The 20,388-nt window shown below is 40.1% G+C and overlaps 1 protein-coding gene across 1 annotated transcript in view; it reads right to left on the bottom strand.

The window, feature by feature from the left end:
• POU2AF2 (POU class 2 homeobox associating factor 2) overlaps nt 1-18,545 on the bottom strand; it is a 40,275-nt gene extending 21,730 nt beyond the window's left edge. Inside the window, exons 1-2 of the mRNA XM_068988125.1 lie at nt 18,536-18,545; nt 8,436-8,545 (exon numbers count right to left, since the gene is read on the bottom strand). Of these exons, the coding sequence (XP_068844226.1) occupies nt 8,436-8,545; nt 18,536-18,545 (120 nt within the window). The remainder of the gene's footprint in view (nt 1-8,435; nt 8,546-18,535) is intronic.
• Between the last annotated feature and the right edge of the window lie 1,843 nt (nt 18,546-20,388).

Raw genomic sequence — 20,388 nt, 5'->3', positions numbered from 1 at the left:
CTTAGCTCAAGGCTCACGCTCCTCCAAGAAGTCTTTCACCTCCCCTGACCATGGCTTGCTCGCCCTCTTTGCAACCTCTGTCCTGCTCTCTTGATGGTTGCTGTCACGTGTTTGGCACTTGGATACCAAAGCTGTCTTTTAATTTTTAATTACTTATTTCATGCATAACTCCTTCTCTCAGCTGGACTGTACATTTCTTCAGTTCAGTGAATTTCTTATATCACTTGAATACTAATGTTCATTAGATGAAGTATTTAATGCTCTAGCATTGATTGAACACATACTATGTGCAAAGCCCTTGACACATGTTAAATCTAACACTTACAATAACTTTGGGAGGCAGATATTATTCTCTTCCTTTGACACTAAGATTAAAGTACCTTTACAGTCATCATACAGTTGGCAAATGGCAGTGCTGGAATTTGCATTCAGGTCATCTGGATCCAGAGTCCAAACTCTTCTTCATGCTATGCTGCCTGTGTCTTTGATGAGAAACTCCTGCAAATCTAAGCACTGCGGCTTCTCAGATGACACAGTGATCTGAAACTTCAGCTCAAGGATGCTGGAATTGGAATATGAGCTGGTTCTCAGATTGAGATATATTTCAAACCATAGTGAGATGGGAACATTTGAAGTACAAATAGTAAAGAAGTAAGGGGATGGGATAAACTGTTAAAAGTTTGAGTATTAAAATTGAATATGAAGTAGGACCAACGAAACTCTGCTTTTATTGACAAGGACAGAGGCCCAGAGAGGAGAGAGGAATTCCTGGAGACCACTGATATCCAGAAGGAGGGGATTCAAACGGACCAAGGAGGGAGCAATTTCTTTTTTAGTGCCAAAGAGAAGTCTCAGATGTGTTTTCCAAAGTTTCAGGGAAATCAAAGAAACTTTGAGATGCTATAACATGCAATTTTTAATTGCCTATTTTCATTTTTTAATACTTCATGAGAAACTCAAATGCAAATCACAGATACGAACATCATGTTTACATTTGGTGGTAACCGAAATGTGCGTGTGACTGGTGCCACAAAACAGCAGCTGGGCATAGAACAAAACAAATCTCTAACCAGCAGTCCTGATGGAAAGACAGTTGTTACAGATGGAGCTGGACAATGTGCATCTGTTCTACAGTTAGAGGTCACCGACCTCTTAAGGAAGATCAAACACTTTCATAGAATCTATGCCATAAACGTATTATATGACTTCCATTCACCTTCTGTTCTTCCAGTTTTTCCCATCAGTATCTACTATTGTCATGCTTCTTTTTGTGTTTACAGTGTTTTACTTCCAAAAATAATCAGGAAAGGGTGATTAACCAAGATATCCAGCTGACAGTGTAGCCTTATCCTGTATGTTCTTGATGTAGAGATTTTAGCAGCTAGTTTAAGTGTAAGGATTCAGGAACATATAGAAAAAGAAAGTAACTGTAACTATTGATGCTTACTATTTGGAAAGCAGATACTTGAGTTTAATATAAAAAGGATCATGTTGAGTGGAAATAGATTTTGGTTTGTGTATGTATATGATATATAATCCAAATATATTTCTCGCTTGGGATATAGCTCCTTAACATTTTTCTCATTTTGGGTCTTCTAAAAACCACCAGGAATCATCATTTGTTTCTCCTCTGGTTTATGTAGAATATTAACTTAAAATCACCTTCCTATCTATTTCCTTATTGTTCTTCATTATAGTGTTTTGATGAATGAGCAGAACAGGATAACTACTAGGATGTCCATAAACCAATAAAATAGAGTAAACATCAGACCCTGATTACCAAGCCCATTCTTAACCCCCCATACTGCACCATATTCCCCCATTCCACTACTCAGTTTTAACTCCAAGCTGAGCTCCATTTCCTACTTAGCAAGCTTTGAATTTTTCCCCTCTTGGAACTGTTGTATAGTCAATAATTTTAAATGACTCCTAATCATAGTTTGAGGAAAAATTGATTCGACAGTTCAATAGCCTGCAAACTGTTCACGGAATTTCAAAACAAAATGAAAAATTGTGGCTATTAGATTTACTGCCTCTTCTTTTTAAAATATATTTGATTATTTTAGTTTTATTTATTTATTTTAGGCAGGTGTATTTTTAAAATTTGATTAACTTTCAATTGGTGGATAATTATTTTTAATGTTGTGTTGGTTTCTGCATATATCAACATGAATCAGCCATAGGTATACATATAGCCGCACGCTCATGAATCTCCCTCCCATCTCCCACCCCATCCTACCCCTTTGGGTTGTCACAGAGCACAGGTTTGAGCTTCCTGCGTCATACAACAAATCCCCACTGGCTATCTAATTTAAATATGGTAATGTATATGTTTCCATGTTGCTCTCTCAGTTCGTCCTACCCTCTCCTTCCCCCACTGTGTCCACAGTCTGTTCTCTATGTCTGCGTCTCTATTCTGACCCTGCACATAGGTTCATCAGTGCCATCTTTCCAGATTCCATATTTATGCATTCAGTTCAGTTCAGTTCAGTCGCTCAGTCATGTCTGACTCTTTGTGACCCCATGAATCGCAGCACACCAGGCCTCCCTGTCCATCACTAACTCCTGGAGTTCACTCAGATTCACGTTCATCGAGTCCGTGATGCCATCCAGCCATCTCATCCTCTGTCGTCCCCTTCTCCTCCTGCCCCAAATCCCTCCCAGCATCAGAGTCTTTTCCAATGAGTCAACTCTTTGCATGAGGTGGCCAAAGTACTGGAGTTTCAGCTTTAGCATCATTCCTTCCAAAGAAATCCCAGGGTTGATCTCCTTCAGAATGGACTGGTTGGATCTCCTTGCAGTCCAAGGGACTCTCAAGAGTCTTCTCCAACACCACAGTTCAAAAGCATCAATTCTTCGGTGCTCAGCTTTCTTCACAGTCCAACTCTCACATCCATACATGACCACAGGAAAAATCATAGCCTTGACTAGACGGACCTTAGTCGGCAAAGTAATGTCTCTGCTTTTTAACATGCTGTCTAGGTTGGCCATAACTTTTCTTCCAAGGAGTAAGTGTCTTTTAATTTCATGGCTGCAGTCACCATCTGCAGTGATTTTGGAGCCCCCAAAAATAAAGTCTGACACTGTTTCCACTGTTTCCCCATCTATTTCCCATCAAGTGATGGGACCAGATGCCATGATCTTCGTTTTCTGAACGTTGAGCTTTAAGCCAACTTTTTCACTCTCCTCTTTCACTTTCATCAAGAGGCTTTTTAGCTCCTCTTCACTTTCTGCCATAAGGGTGGTGTCATCATTAATACACTATATTTGTTTTTCTCTTTCTGGCATTTCATTCTGTATAATAGTCTCTAGGTTCATCCACCTCATTTTTATGGCTGAGAATTATTCCATTGTATATATGTACCACAGTTTCTTTATCCATTCATCTATCGATTCTTCTTTTAAATTTTACTAACGATAACTAAGAGTTCACTGAAATTTGTTGATATTGTTAAAATTTTTCAAAGAACAGTTTTTATGAAATGTCATTGAAATAGTGTAATTGAAAACAGTGCAATATAAACTTACATCAAAATTCTAAATATACATCTTTTGGTGCTAGGAGGTAGTGAGTGGCTCCTATTTTGAGTGTTCTAGTTGAAAATCTAGTAGTGTAGTAAGGAGTAATCGAGAAAAAATTTGAAAAAAAAAAGGAAGCAATTACTTAAAAACAGATATACATGATAGTAGTTATGAAACCACAGGATTATGGCTAAAATGAACAGAAGTGGTTTTAAGTTCAATCTTTGGTGAAAGTCTGTTTTGAGGCAAGAGATTTTTTTCCTCTTTGATTCCTACTGCAAAAATGTGAAAACATTTCATGGTATCAAAAACAGATGTTCGTGAAAGAAACTGTGGTAAAGATGAGTCAACATAACCCATGTTAACTTATCCTAGGGCTGTCATAGACAGCAGAACAGCAATTTGGGCATCAAATAGATGCTTCCTAGAGAGTACTTATCTAAGGGACACAGTTTTCGTATCTGTGTACCAGTTTCCTAGGGTTACTGGAACAGATTATCACTGCCTGGGTGGCTTAAAAACACCAAAATTTATTCTTTCATACTCTGGGAAGTCCAAATCGAGGTGTTGGTGGAGCTTGCTTCCTACGGGGCCTCGAGGGGAGCGCCCATTCTGGGTCCTCCAGCTTTGATGTCTGCCTGCCTTCCTTGCTGCGTAATCACGTGGTCCCAACTCTGCCTACTTGGTCATGGGCCACTTCTTCTCCTGTGTGTCTTCTCTTCTGTATGTTCCTCACAAATCTCCCTTCTGTAGGGCACATGGGGGTGCATTTATGGATCACCTCTTTCCTAAGAAGGTAAGTGCCTTCACTCAAGATCCTCTACTTAATCACATATTTTGCCACTTAAGTGAGCATTCACAGGTTCCACAGGATTTGCTGTAGAATCTTTTTGTCTTCTGGCCTGCATGTGTGCTAAGTCACTTCAGTTACATCTGACTCTTTGTGACCCCACGGACTGTAGCTCACCAGGCTCCTCTGTCCGTGGGGTTCTGCAGGCAAGAATACTGGAGTGGGTTGCTCCTCCAGGGGATCTTCTCAAGTCAGGGATCAAACCCACATTTCTTATGTCTCCTGCATTGGCAAGTGGGTTCTTTACCACTAGTGCCACCTGCAAAGCCCTTTTTTTGATCTTGGATGATGTTTACGGTAAAACAGTATGGTAGGGCCTCCAATCTCCTCAAGTTAACCTTTGACTGGTTATTACCCACATTATCAGTAGCAAATTTTGAACACGTGTTAGGATGACTTTCCTATCTGAACTTATCTAAGATATCAGCCTCATTGTCACCTAGTGAATTGGGATGAAAAAGGATGAAGTGTCAGTATTACTCAAGCCATCAGAGCCCCGGAGGTGCTCTCAGTAATGTGATTCTCCATGTTTCCTGCTCATTGAGTTGTGTTTACCACAGGGACAGAAAAAGTTAACAGTCGGTGATTAATTATTATGCTATCTTTCTTGGAATATACAGATATTTTGGAAGAGTGGTTGAGATGAAACGTGAGCAAGTAGATGGCAAAATCAATTCATGGAGATACCTAAAGTCCAAATAGTCAAATATTAGAACTGTGTGCATTTAATTATCCACATTTAAAATATCTTTGAAATGAAGACGAGAGTAAGTTACTAGCAGTGAGACACCGAGTAATATATGACAACAGGAAATTAGGGCTGAGTTCATACTGCCTGTGTACCTGATGCTTGAGAAGAATGACCAGAGTCAGAGCTGTTTTTGCCCCTTTCCAGTCCTTTCTGTATGATATATTCTCTTATGCTTTGATTTCCTTTGCATGTGCTGTGGTCTGAATGTTCGTGTCCTCCCCAAACTCGCTTTGAACTCCTAAGGTCCCATGTGATTGTATTATATTACAGGTGGGGCCTTTGGGAAGCGACTGGGTCATGAGGGTGGAGCTCTTATGAATGGGATTAGTGCCCTTATAAAAGGGCTCTAAAGTACTCCCTGTGCTCTTCCACCAAGTGAGGACACAACGAGAAGTCTGCAACCTGGAAAAGGGAAAGGGCCTTCACCAGAGCCTGACCCTGCTGCAGCCAAAACTTGGACCTCCCTTCTCCAGAACTATGAGAAGTGTTTTCTGTTCATAAGCTTGGCTTCCCAGGTGGTTCACTGGTAAAGACTTTACCTGCAATGAGGAGACACAGGAGATTCGGGTTCAATCCTTGGGTCAGGAAGATCTCCTGGAGGAGGAAATGGCAACCCACTCCAGTAGTCTTGTCTGAAAAATCTCCTGGGCAGAAGAGCCTGGTGGGCTACAGTCCATGGGGTTCTAAAGAGTTGGACAGAACTGAGTACATATGCACACAAGCTACTCCAGCTCATCTTTGGTATTTTGGGATGACAGTCCAAACGGGTGAAACCTGCATGAATCAGAGATGATTCTACTCCAGTCCACATTGGTTTTTCCCTTTAAAAATGGTGTGGAATTGAGTATCAGAAGACTTGCTACTTATTAACTGTAACCTGCAAATAATCCCTTCCCTTCTTTTGTCCTTAACTTCTTCAGCTATAAAATGGAAAACCACGTCAATATCAGTCTCTCAGGGCTAGTGTGTCTGTCAAATGAGATAATACACAGGAAGTGCACTTTAAACTGTGCTTATGTAAATAGTGTCCCAGTATACATATCACGTGGCAATGCTGCCTGATCTTTTGTCTTGAGCATTCAGTGTAGTGCTTGGCTATATGGTCTTACATTGTTTAAATATATAAGCATTTTTCCTTTCCACCAGGTGATTTGATGTTTAATGGCAGAGACCATGTATCACATGGTTCCCATACCCACTTCTGTATAACATTCACAGTGTCACTGGGCCAGTTGCAATAGCTCAGCAAATTCTTATCTGGGTAGAGATAAGAAACTTGGCTGGGGGGAGGGGGTTTGATAGTTGCTCTTTGCTCTGCTGTGAAGTTCTTATACTGTGATGTGCAAAGAAATCACTCAAGGAGTTTGTTAAAAATGACCATTTCCTGGCCCCAGCCCTTTAATAACTCTATGTTCGTAGACATGGTATAAAGACAAGGAGTCTGCATTTTAAAATTACAATATAATATGACTTATTATTGTTTATATTGTTATGTCTTTTAAAAAAGCTAACACATCAAAAAAAATGAAGAAAACACAGTCACAGAGCTTAAAAAATCATGTTAGGGAATTTTAAAATAAAAATATATTTACTTCCACCATTTGAATAGGAACCTCTTTGTCTTATTATATAATTCGGTCTGGTACAGCGCCTTATCATTGTGTGTGTGTGTATCCACGACGATGTCGAGGAGGGAGTTATGCCCTGACTCACACGGGGTAGACACACTATCAGCTCCTTGTCTATGGCATCGTGCTCATTTTACTCTTATCTTCCCAACTGACCGCACACCTGAAACTTAAGCAAGTTTCACAGTCCTAGCGGTAGTGGTGGCCAATCACTCCATATTGCATCCATGCAGCTGTGGTTCACTCAGAGTAGACTCTGAATTCTCTCTCTCTCTCAAGAGACTTGATCCATAGGGACGCTTTTAACTCACGTCCCAGACGATCCTGAGGAAGTTCTAGAAGAAACATTGTACTAGGAGCAGACAAGAAGCCAATTATTCAGATTTCTGTTTATCTGTTTAGCTCCATTTGTTGAACTAGAAGATAAGAGGAGGTTCCAAAGAAATGAAGACCCCAAAATAAAAGGGGTTCTTAGATGGCAGGAAATTGAATCTGGAGTCAGTTCACTTGAAACATGTCCCAGAAGTTTGACTCTGCAGCAGTGTTGAAGCTAGTGCTGATGTTCGGAGCAAAACACACTGGAAGAACCAGTTTGCACTGCGTCCCAGCTCCTGTGCTTGGTGCTGTATGTGGCCCCTCCTTTATTCTTGGTCATCTGTTCCCATGTCCTGACCCCAGCAATGCCCTGGGGGATGTCTGATATTCATGTTGTTATGTTTCACCCAATAAGGTGAGTGATTATATACCCAGCCTGATAGCCAACTGCTATCTCCATTCAAGAATCATTGTTGGAGATTTGGGTGTAACTACTTAAACATTTTAGGTACAGAGCGGAGCTATTTATGAAGACAAGGGTGACAGGCAGAGATTTTAGACTTAAGACAACTCCTACCAGGATTTTAAAATCTGATTTTGCATGTTACAGAGAAGTTGTTTGTTCATCAGTTGCCAGTATCAGATTTAGAATAACATGGGGGTGAAGGTCTGCCTGCAGTGTGGGAGACCTGGGTTCAATCCCTGGGTCAGGAAGATCCCCTGGAGAAGGAAATGGCAGCTCACTCCAGTCTTTTTGCCTGTAAAATCCCGTGGATGGAGGAACCTGGCAGGCTACAGTCCATGAAGTCACAGAGTTGGACACGAATGCGTAATTTCCCCTGATGTGGGTGAAGGTCAGCATTATTTCTACCAAATGAACCTTTGCTAGTTTCTGACTCGGGTAAATGGAAATGTCAGGATACCTCATCCTTTCATGTCCATGAGCTGAAGTGGGCAACCTATAAACTCATAGAGCTCTTGGATTCCTTGCTCATAGATGGACAGATGTGCCATAATGCTAATAATAGTAATTATATAGTGTGTGTGCCAGTTCAATGGAGACCCCATGGACTGTAGCCCACCAGGCTCCTCTGTCCATGGAATTTTCCAGACAAGAATACTGGAGTGGGCAGTCATTCCCTTTTCCAGCGGATCTTCCTGATCCAGGGATCAAACCCAGGTCACCTGCTTTATAGGCAGATTCTTTACCTTCTGCGCCACCAGGGAAACCCTGGCTAACACTTGCTATGGAGAATATCAGACTCGAGAGGTGAGAGACTGGTGTGAAGATAAAAAGGAGGGGAGATAACTAACCTTAATAGAGGACTTAGTTCCCAAAGACTTTAGAATGTATTTAACTGAGACTTACATTAAATCTTGAGTTACTTGTCTGCCTGGATCGTTTTTCTGCCAGTAGGTCTTTGACTGTGTGCTTCACTCTCACTCCTTGATAAACTCGTTTGCTGTAGTCTCCTGGGACTTAAGCAAATTCAATAGTAAGAATCAAATGTAGATGGTATAATTAGGTTAACTTCTCTAGGGATGTATTCAAGGGCTAATTTTTGTGATGTTATTTTCTTATTAGAATGGTAGACTTGAATTTGAAGTGGTTTCAACAGAGGTCATTTAGTCCTATTGCCTGCTCTTTGACAGAAACTGGTCCAAGATTTGCTTAAGTGAAAGAAAGACTTCTCCTTCCTTTACACAACAGCTCCTCAAAGTGTCCTCTTTTCTGTATTTTTGATTTGCCGAGATTTACTCCTGAAAGATTATAATTTATGCTTTAATTACAAGATCAAGGACTGCATGCAACTTGAAATAGTGCTTAGGATACGATGCAGAAGTTGGATTTGCATGATTCAGATTATAGAGTGACATTCTTGCGGCATCATCTTCCTACCTGATGTGGGTGAACAGGTCAACTGAATTGTTTTAAGAAGATAATGTTCTAAAGAAGGAAGTTATTTTTAATCTCTTCACTGCACTAATCCTTAATGTATTTTTAAAAATTTATTTATTTATTTAGTTGCAACTAGACTTAGTTGTAGCCTGTGGGATCTACTTCCTTGATCAGTGATCGAACCTAGGCTCACCTGCATAGGAAGTGTGGAGCTTTAGCCACTGGACAACCAGGGAAGTCCCCTACTTAATGTATTTTTAACTTCTGAAATTAAATACAAGGCTACGTGTGTTATTTCATTTGATTCACTTCACAGATGAAGAAACTGAGGTCTGGGGCTAAGTTATTTGAAAGGCTTCATAGCTGCTAGTAAACAACTGAGCTAGCATCCAGATTTAGGTCATATTGTAGCTCTAATTACTGAAAAAAATCTTCGCTTTTCACTGCGACAAAATGACAGAGAGATAGCAGACAATAGACAAAAATATTCCCCCGATGTTCTGAAATTGGCACCGCTGCTGCTATAAGCAGTGACTTCATTGTCACTGAGGATGGTCAGGCAGGGACAGAAACACCTTTTGTCCGGAGTGTTACAGAAAGCATTTAAGCACTGATTTAGCAGTTGAACTACAGGAATTATAAGATGTTTTCCCTCTCTGAACTCCTTGTTCTATAGTAGGTTGGTTGGTTTCAATTAATTTTAGTTGAGGTGTTGCTGGCTTACCAGCACTTTCAGCTGGCACAGAACTCAGCATTAGTCTGTACGGCATAGGACCAACAGTCTTCTCTAGTCTAGGATTGACTTATGAGTCAAATCTTATTACGAAGAAATCCAAACCAACATGAGAGGTAGAGTGGACTGTTGGGTGAAAGAGGCTGCTGGCGTGGCGATCAGTGCTTGCTGACTTCATATGAGCCACTGACTTGGGAAAATTACAATTTCTCAGTCCTGTTTTTTTCAATCTGTATAATGGGTATAATAATCTCTCTAAAACTGACTGCAAACTTTTATAAGATATGCATATGAAAATGTTACAAAAAGTACCAAAGTAAATATGAAATGTCTGTACACAATGAGGGAGACAAAAACAACAACAACAACAAAAACTAGGTTCTAAGACAGTTTATCATTCAATTCAAATAAAGTTCACATGCAATCTGATTTCGGCAAAACAAAGTTATTTAACTGATCCTTTGGGTCTTATTTTGACAGGATTTGGTCTATATATCTTTTAATTAAAGAGGCTTGGAGTATCTCTTTCAAATCAGCCTCAAATTGAAAGCTTAAGGATTTTATGTTTGTTCCAAAGAAATCTAAGTATTGCTCTTAGCATTGTGTCTGAGGCCTTATTTTGAGGGAAAACTCTAAGGGTACATTTATTCATCAATAATTTATTGAGTATTTTTTATGTGTCAGGCATTGTGTTAGAGGTGGGAATACAAAAGAACATGCTACCTTGTGGGAGGCAAGAAATACTCAATTATAAGGCAAATGTGCTAGGTACAAGTACAGAAGTATGCATGAACAGAACACTCAGAAAAACAGAGCGTGTCAATTCTTCATGAGTGTGGGGACGGATTTAGGGAAGGCAAGGTGATAGCAGAGGTAAGAGGTGGGTATGATGATAAATGGGCAAGAACGATCCAGGTGTGGAGGGCAGCAGGACAAAGGCCTGGAGGCAAGACCAGAAGGAGGGAGAAAATGAGGCTGGGGAAAGGAAATGAATGGGCCTCAGTCATGAAGTTTCTTGTGGGTAAAGGAGTTTGGACTTTATCCTGTCAGCAGTGAGCCATTGGAGGCTTCTGAGTATGGGGGTAGTGCGGTTAGATTTGCATTTGAGATGACTTTTCTAACAGCTGTATGAAGGGCAGATTCCGATTTAAGAATCACAGAGCCACAGGGAGAACAGTCAGCAGGATTCCAGGATAATTCAGCCAAGAGAAGTCTGAGTGAGGGTTGATAGGAGGGCAAGGAGAGGACAGCTTTGGAAATTATTATTTAGATGTAGGAGGGAAAGGGGAGGGAACATTCAAGGGTGATTCCCAGGCTTCCTCCATGGGATTGGCCTGGGTATACAAGCTTCAGAGCCATCATAATGCCCATAGCAATGAAACCAAGAAAGACAATTAACTTTCTTGGAGTGTTTGCAAATTAGAACCATCACATTGTGCACGGGCTTCCCAGGTGGCCCTAGTGGTAAAAACTCAGCTGCCAATGCAGGAGACAATCCCTAGGTGGGGAAGATCCCCTGGAGAAGGGCATGACAATCCATGCCAAGATTCCTGCTTGGAGAATCCCGAGGAGCCTGGAGGGCTACAGGTCACAGTCAGACACGACTAAAGCAATTTAGCAGACATGTACGGTGGTGCACACAGAGACCATATGCATCAGGCATATTGGGATAAATAGGCCAGGCTTCTCCCAACAGCTGAGAGGATCAATATTTTTTTTTTTTCCTCTGCATTAATTTTATTTTATTTTTCTTTTTCAAAAAAATTATTTATTTTAATTGGAGGCTAATTACTTTACAATATTGTAGTGTTTTGCTTTGTTTTGTTTTGTTTTTCTTTGCCATACATTGACATGAATCAGCCAACCAGAGTGTTGGGATGGGGCGGGAGGTGGAAGGGGGGTTCAGGAGGATCAATATTTTGGGAACTCCTACAATGATGATTCCTGACACACTGGGAAGCTGTAGACCAAATGATCAAAGATAGAAGCCTGGGGAATATCCATATTTGAAGAGTTGTCAGAGGAGATGGAGCGAATCCTAGTGCAAAAGAAATGGTCAGAGAAGAACCAGAACAACAACAAAAACAACAACAAGAGAATAAGACATCACAGAATTTGAGGGAAGGAATTTTGAGAAAGAAGAAAAAGAATGAGATACAGAAGAATTTTCCAGGGAGATAAGCCACCGCAAAACATCGATTGCTTTCATCCAGTGGTTGGTGTTGACTTAGCAAGATCAGTTTTGGGAGGGTGAGGTCGCCAGAAGCCAGGTACTAACGTCAAAGGCAGAGGTGGAGACAGGGAGACTACTTCTTGAAGTTTGAAGTAGAAAGGGAAACAAGAGGTTGGATGATCATTGGAGAGAACTACAGGGTCAAAGAGAGGTTTGTGTATGTTTTTATATCCATTTAATGAATTCCTGGATAGGAGATATTTGAGAATTTGAACAGGAAGAGGGAGGGACTGCAGATTTAGGAAAGAGGGAAAAAATGATGGAAGGAGATCTTCAAGAGGAAGCAAGAAATTGGGGTCAAGGGCACAAGCTGGCTTTCAACCTTTGAGCCTGGAATAAAGAAGGGCAGGGGCGGGGTGGTGGCTGGAGCATGTGGTCCGTAACTAAGACGCCTCTGGTGCCCGTCTAGCAGCCTGGTATATGAGAGTGATTCAAGCACTAAAACTGAGAACAAAACAGGAGTCAAAGCAAGACAGAAAAGTCCAAGCGAGAGTACATACCAGTGATCCTCAAAGTGTGGACCTTGGGTCAAGAGCAATAGCACTGGCTAAGAATGTGTTAAAAATGCAAGTTCTCAGGTCCTGCTTCAGATACACTGAATCAGAAACTGTTGGGGTGGGCCCAGCAATTGTGTTTTAACAAGCCCTTTGGGTGATTTTGATGTTCTCTGAAGTCTGAGAACCAAAGATATACAAATGAGTAGGGATATTATAAGTTTCCTGTGGATGCAGGTGCCAGCTCTAACCTAGGCATTCCTAGCTGAGCAAAAAGGGGGAATGTCTGGCTGATTGATGGAGGTGGGGACTTGGGTCTGAGAAGTTTGGGGTGGATGCTGAAGAGGTCCAGGCTGATCCTTTGTGTGTTTGCCGACTGTCTTGTTTTCACTTTTTTGGGGAGGGCTTTTTAATTGATGGGTTCAATCTAAATTATTTATTTATGTTTTATGTGTATGCCAAAAAGCCTAGAGGAAATATACCTATTCTAAATAAGTTTAACAAATAACCACATGGAGACTAATAGAGGGATAAAATTCATGAGATGACAAACAAACAGATCAAAACTTCTGAAGTTTTGCCATAAAAAAATCAGTCTTATGTACTGGTTGGCACTGACTTTAGTGCAAAATTTTGGGCTATATGCCACAGGGGATGCAAAATAAATTTAGAACTTATAACAGATGTCCTCAAAGACATCTTATTTTAGTGAGAGAAATAAACATTCACTTGTGAGGGATTAAGGGAGGGGGAAGAGTGTATTTTGGTTTGTTGATGAAAACTTTGTGGGAAGGGATGGGACTTCAGCTTGATTCAGACTGATGTGGATAGGTTAGGAGGAGGGAGAAAGGTCTTGTATATTAGACTTGGCATGAGCAAAGGCAGAGGCAGGCAGGAAAGAGCAAGGCATGTGGAAATAAAGGGAACAAACTAAGGTCATTGGAATTAATAGATTTAAATGCCATCAATATATAGATGAAGTTCAGATGGGTACCCCTAGCCCAGACCTGTCTTGGACTTTAGACTTCGATGTCCATCTTTCTTCAAATGTATAGCAGACATTTCAAACTCCACATGCCCAACTCTGAACTTTGTTCTTCCCTCTCTATTTGCTTATCTGAAACCTTCCTGTCTCAGTGATGGTGGTGGTGCTGGGCTCAGTCGTGTCCAACTCTTTGCAGTCCCATGGACTGTAGCCTGTTAGGCTCCTCTGTCCGTGGAATTTTCTAAGTCAGAATATTGGAGTGGGTTGCCATTTCCTACTCCAGGGGATCTTTGCAACCCGGGGATCGAGCCTGCATCTCTTGCATATTCTGCATTGGCAGGTGGATTCTTCATCACTGTGCCACCTGGGAAGACCCCTTCCTATCTCTGTTGATGGCAACTCCATTCTTATTGCCCAGAAGCTATAGAGTCACTCTTGGTTCCTCTCTTTTCTCTCATACTCCACAATCCATCCTTTAGGAGTTTCTGATGGTGCCACCTATGACATAGACCAGAATCTGTGGATTTTTCTCCAGCTCCACTGGTAATCTGTTTGTTAGTCACGCAGTTGTGTCTGACTCTTTGCAACCCCATGGACTGAAGCCCACGAGGCTCCTCTGTCCATGGAATTTTCCAGGCAAGAATACTTGTGTGGTTAGCCATTCCTTTCTCCAGGAGATCTTTCTAATCCAGAGATTGGACCCAGATCTCCTGCATTGCAGGCAGATTCTTTACCATCTGAGCCACAGGGAAGTGCCTCCCCGCCCCCCCCCCCCACCTGCTGCTAATATCCAAGTACAAGTGACTGTCATCTGTCATAAAGATATTGCAGTAGCCTTCCAACCCATCTCTTTGCTTGTATTCTTCCTCCATCCCCAGTCAACACAGCAGCCAAAGTGATTCTTTCTAAAACAAATTCCAGTTGCCTCAGTTCTCTTCTCAAAACCACACAATGGCTCTCCATCTTACTCAGGGTAAAAGCCAAGGTCCTCACGATAGCCCAACATAAACTTGCACCCCCACACCTCTGATCTCATCTTGTGATACTATATGTACTTCAGACAGTCTCTGAAACACATCAACCACACCACTTCTGCCTTAGGACCTTTGCATTAGAGGCTGCCCCCTCTATCTGGAATATTCTTCTTTCCATCACCCATATGACTAAATGCCCTTGTCTCCCTCAAGATTTGGCTCAAATGTCATTTTCTCAATGAGAACATATTTAAAGTTGCAATTACCCTCTTCTACTTTTTCTATGCGGCACTTGTCACTTTTTAAATATCCTATGTACTTTCCTTATTTATTAAGTTTATTGTTAATTGTCTTCCTTTTCCTTGCTAAAGTGTAAGTTCCACAAGGATGGGAATCTTTGCTTGTTTTAAGTCATTGGAACTTTTTAAGTGCCAATTCCTAGAACAGTACTTGGCACTTAGTAAAGTGAAAGTCACTCATTTGTGTCAGGCTCTTTGTGACCCCATGGACTATACAGTTCACAGAATTCTCCAGGGCAGAGTAATGGAAAAGCAATTAGCAGCCCTCCAGTAAGTATTTGTTGAAAGTATCTTTTTTTTTTTTTCATTGAGAATAATGGAAACGTTGAATATCTTGAAAATCAGGCTGTAAAAGTCTATTCTTTAGGTTGTAGGTGGTGAACACCACTAATCCTTTTGAATAGGGGAGTACTATGACTTTACCATATTTAGAAAGAATTGGAATTCTGGGGGCAAGATTAATCTAAGGGCACACCTCAGGATGGGTTATGATGAAGACGCAGAGAGGATGGGAAATGATAAAACAGTGACAGGCTAGCCAGAAACTTTGGAAATGAACAGAAAAGGGCAGGTTTAAGGAATCTTAAAGGTCTTTTTCAAAAGAACACACCAACACACACACATTTACAGACACATACTAGTATGATTAAGAAGAGAACCCAAGAAGCCAGGGAAGATTGGTTCTGACATGGAAAAAAGAGTTCAGTTTTGAATATGCTGACTCTGAGGCTGTGGTGGCTTAATCAAGTGAAATTACCCTTTGGATAGATGAGAACCTCGACCAGGGTTAGAATTGTATATCTAAGAAACCGCTCTAAAACTATGCTAACTAGAACTACGGAAATAAAGTTCTTCAAGAAGACTTTTTAGCAAAAGGAGTAGAAATCCAAGCCCTGGGAAAAGGTAATAGTTCTGATGCCCAGGGGAAGGCAGGGAATGGGGAGGGTCAAAGCAGACGCGGGTGGGGGACAGGGCAGAGATGTAGATATGTGAGGCTGTGGCGTGGTAGCAACAGGGGCATGATGGAAAGAGGAAGTGTAGAGAAAGGGGAATTATCAGTGGTGTCAAGTATCTGGCACCTGCTGCTGCTGCTGCTAAGTCACTTCAATTGTGTCTGACTCTGTGCTACGCCATAGACAGAAGCCCACCAGGCTCCCCCGTCCCTGGGATTCTCCAGGCAAGAACACTGGACTGGGTTGCCATTTCCTTCTCCAAGGCATGAAAGTGAAAAGTGAAAGTGAAGTCACTCAGTCGTGTCTGACTCCTGGTGACCCCATCAACTGCAGCCTACCAGGCTCCCCTGTCCATGGGATTTTCCAGGCAAGAGTACTTGGTAGGTGCTGAGTAACTATTTGTGGAGTAAATAAAATGCCTTAGAGAATCTGAGGAAAATGGGGACGCAGAAAGAAGGCTGGAGATCTTTAGAATGTGGGGGGGATCAGTTTCATCTGGAGCATGGCTGGTAAAAAAATGACAATGGGGATAAACCAGGCTCTGAGGTGATACAAAAAAGGTTAATTAAAATACATCTTATTAAGACATGGAACTTTGTAGCAATTCTTTAAACCTATTACCTAGATTATTCTTCCTGTTTTGGGGAATTCTGAAAGTTCCTTAACCTACCTTATCCTCCTTTTTAAAAGAGGAATGATATTTAGAGTTTAAAAATATTGCCAATATTTCTACTTCCAAACGTTTTCCCCCATGTACACTGTTCTATTTAAAGAATGCACACCTGTATAAACCAGGAGATGCTGAAGAGTTTTTATTCAAATACTCTAGATACATTTAGATGAGTTGTTGAGAAAACAAAGACGTGTTTCCGGAGAGAAAGCACAAGCAAATTTGTTAATAAGAATCCATGTATCCTTTTGAATTTTGGGGAAAAATTTCTGCATTAGTATTGTGACTATGTATACTTAGCAAATGGTCTCAGTCACGCCTTCTCCTAATTCCTGTTCACTCTGAAGAAGAACTTGGGCCGTAGTAAATTTAATGATGTTATTGCTTTAATATTGTTTCTGAAAATTTAAGTTTTTTCTGTCAAATCAAACTCATACATTCTGCAACTTGTTATTAAAAATGTAGGATATTCCTCAATTGTTTTTAGTTTCAAAATACATTTATGACATTTGAAGCACCTTATTTTACTCCTTTTGGCGACAGTCTCTGGAATACATTTTCTTGCTTTTAAATTCTTTAGAGTCTCTAAGCAGGTGTGTGTTATATAAGGTAAGGGAATAAAAAGAGAGTTTGAAACAAAAAGAGGATAAAACAAAAAACCATTCCATAACTTTAGAAGACAATTCATATTTTGAGTTACAACATTAGACAATGGTAAAGTTAAGATAATAGATGATGTCTCTCTCAATCGTAGTTCCTGATGGTATGAAACACAGGTACACTCTCACTTAAGTAGAACCGAATAAACATCCTGAATGATGGATTACTGGTGAACAGCATCCACAGTGGTTCCATTTCTCTGTTTATCAGGGAAGTGCCAAGAGTGAGGTCTTGGACAGGCCAGTGGCAACGCAGTGTGTGGGCCCACAGTCTGGCTCAGGTGCCAGTTCTGGGGCTGTGGGTACCCTTCTCGGTCCCCACCAACCTCAGCCTGTCTTGCTCAGGACAAGAGCCCTCTCCCCAAGAGGAGGCAGATCCCCGTGTAGGAATACAGGGCTACCTCCCTGCCCACTCAGGTCTCAGTGTCTATGGTTCTGCTTCTGGTCTGGGGAAGTGATACCACCCTAGTTTATTATGGGAAACCTCCAGGAGAACGCAAGGAAAAACAAGTTTAGCAACTAATCGGGAAATGTTCAGTATATTAATTTATATATACTGCTTATGAAATTTTACTCTGAAGTGAAGATTAAAATTTTTAAGGAAGTGGAGCTAAATTAGTTAACATGTGAGGATTTTGTAGAAGTTTGGTTTACCTTTTACGGTAGGCACCCACGAGCCCCTCCCAGTAGTCACCCCCTGGCACTTTTTAAGCCTCAGAACTAGATCCCCAAACTTAAAACTTCCATTTATAACCAGTTCTGTACTGCAGGAGACAGATGCTCTTAAGGCTTTTAAAAAATCTTTTGGGATCAGTCTTTGAGGAGCTGTAGAATTAAAAAAAATATTAATTTTTCTTTCAAGCTACTTTACAAAGTATTTAAAGAATATTTCTTCTATTATAATTTATTAACATTTACAATGCTAACTTTTAAATCTCAACTTTGTGTCTGAAACACAAACTTGACACTAATATTAGACTAATATTATTATGTTGACACTAATATCTGTATCCTCAGAGTGAATAAACTGGGAAAGATCTATATACAGCTTGAATTCATGTAATAATAGTTATTCCTTACCATGTGTACATGGAAAGTCCTTCATCCTTAATCTTAAAAGCAAGATGTATGAATAAAAGATATTTCAAGCTGTCTAGAAATGTGGATTCTTCTCCTGCACTTTTCTTACAGTTGAAAACTTGCTAGAAGTTGTTACATCTGATATACTAAATGGCTATACTGGAAAAGAATGCTTTAATGTCCAGGTTCTTATTTTATAAAAATAATGTTCAGTATAATTGATCTTTCAGAAAACATACCTCATGTACTTGATACAGCAAAATAAATCCAACAGTTAGTAATTAAATGTGAACAGAATTGTGAAAATATTATCAAGAGTTCTAAGTTGTTGGTCTCTGTTCTGTGTTTTGATAGCTTTTCATGCTCTAGCTAGAATTAGGGATATTTCTTCTTGTCCTTTGCTTTCTGTTACAGCTTTGTGATGTCAAAAATAAACACTAGGATTCTCAAGTTTTAAAAAAAAGTTTTAGATAGTGGATATTGACTCACCACTTTCCATTCTGGATGATTCTGGTAAATTTCCTTCTTAAGGGCAATGTAGGATTTCAGGTGAATGGTGGATTTTCCTTGACGAGGGAGCCAGTCTCCTGGAAAGATCAGCCTGATTCTGATGGGAAAGGCTTCTGTACATAGTAATGATGCTTCTGAAATGACTTGCTTTAGATTTGATTAAATGCAAATCCTTTGGTGTCTGTTTCTCTACAATTTGCATCCCCAGTGTAGATTATATATGAAGGTACTTTTTCCCTCCCCAAGTAGATTTTTATTCAGTAACAATGAGTTTCCATTAGGAACAAACTCTCTTAAACATTTATTATGGAAACAAGGAATCTATTATTTGTTTTATGAATAGTAGTAGAATTTTCTAGCCCTTTTACATAGAGTTCGGTTTTGAAAAATACTGTGTATGGAAAAAAAACATATTTCCCAGTGGGAAATATAGGTATTATACTGTCAATTCTGTAATTATGAATACATGATTTTTATAAGCTAGGTATCTTTTAGATATAGATAGAATTCAGAAAGGAAGTTGTTTTTGTTTAGGAATAAAAAGAAAAATGAATGTCACTTTAATACAATGGGATAGCCTTTTTATTATATATAAAGCATAAATATATTATCTATATTAGAGGTTTCTAAAACCTGAAAGTACTACAGAATCACTAGTGGAACTTGTTAAAAATACTTTTGCCCAACCCCACAGCCAATTCTAATTCAGAATCATTTGAACTAGGGCTCAGAGAGCTATATTTTGAAACAAGTTTTTCTGAGTTTAAAAAATGTTTTTTGTTTGTTTGTTTTAATGCACACTCAGCATGAAATCTTCTAGATCAAAATTTAAAGAAACCAAATTTGAGGTCTTTTCTGATATTTTCATTATTTATTTTTATCCACTATTGCAGCTTAACCTAATTTTGGTCTCCCAGTCCTGAACAAAGTTAGTACCTGGTTGTTCTGGATTTGTATAACACTTGGTGTTTCAAGACTTCCAGGCCTCCGTGGCAGCTCAGACAGTAAAGAGTCTGCCAGCAATGCAGGAGACCAGCGTTTGATCCATGGGTCAGGAAGATCCCCTGGAAGAGGCCTTGGCAACCCACTCCAGTATTCTTGCCTGGATAATCCCCGTGGACAGAGGAGCCTGGAGGGCTACTATCCACAGGGTTGCAAAAAGTCAGACACGACTAAGCGATCAACACTTCAGGCCTTCAAATATAGGTGACAACAAGTGGTCCTCCAGCTCTGCATCACATGCTCATTTCAGACAGATGGAATCCAGACAACAGTGGTTGTATTTTAGTCAAAGTGTGTTCTGGACATCTTCCGAAGTCCTGGGGACTGGTTCAGAAGATCAGTATAGTTGAAACTGATTTCATAATAAAAACAAAAAGTTATCTGCCCTTTATTCTCTCATTCTCTCATGAATGCCCAGAGGGGTTTTCTAGAAGCTACATGAACTGTGATACTATAGCATATTGAATGGGGAAGCAGATAGAGTCCAGCTGTTTTTCTGAAGCCAGGCAGTGAGGCCATTTGTAAAATTGTAAAACAGTGCTACCCTTTTCAATAAATTTGTTTGGGGTTTGAAATCATAGCCTTTTTTATTAAAAGTTATTTATGTTGACATGTTATGGTTTATCACAACTATTTTAAATGAATAATAAATATTTTAAATACTATTAGTTATAGCTTACAGTATAATAAATATCGTGAATATAAGTCCTATAAAAAGCTGGTTGATGTCCTCAACAGTGTATAAAAAGTAAGGGGTTCTGAGACTGAATAGCTTGAAAACTTTCCTCTGGAAGAATATCTGTAGTTCAAATGAATTTCTAGAATGTTCT

Source organism: Capricornis sumatraensis, chromosome 16 (assembly GCF_032405125.1).
Source record: "Capricornis sumatraensis isolate serow.1 chromosome 16, serow.2, whole genome shotgun sequence".
In the NCBI taxonomy this organism is placed as follows: domain Eukaryota; kingdom Metazoa; phylum Chordata; class Mammalia; order Artiodactyla; family Bovidae; genus Capricornis; species Capricornis sumatraensis.
Note: the sequence above shows the minus strand (reverse complement) of the source record. Positions and strands in the feature narration are given on the sequence as shown.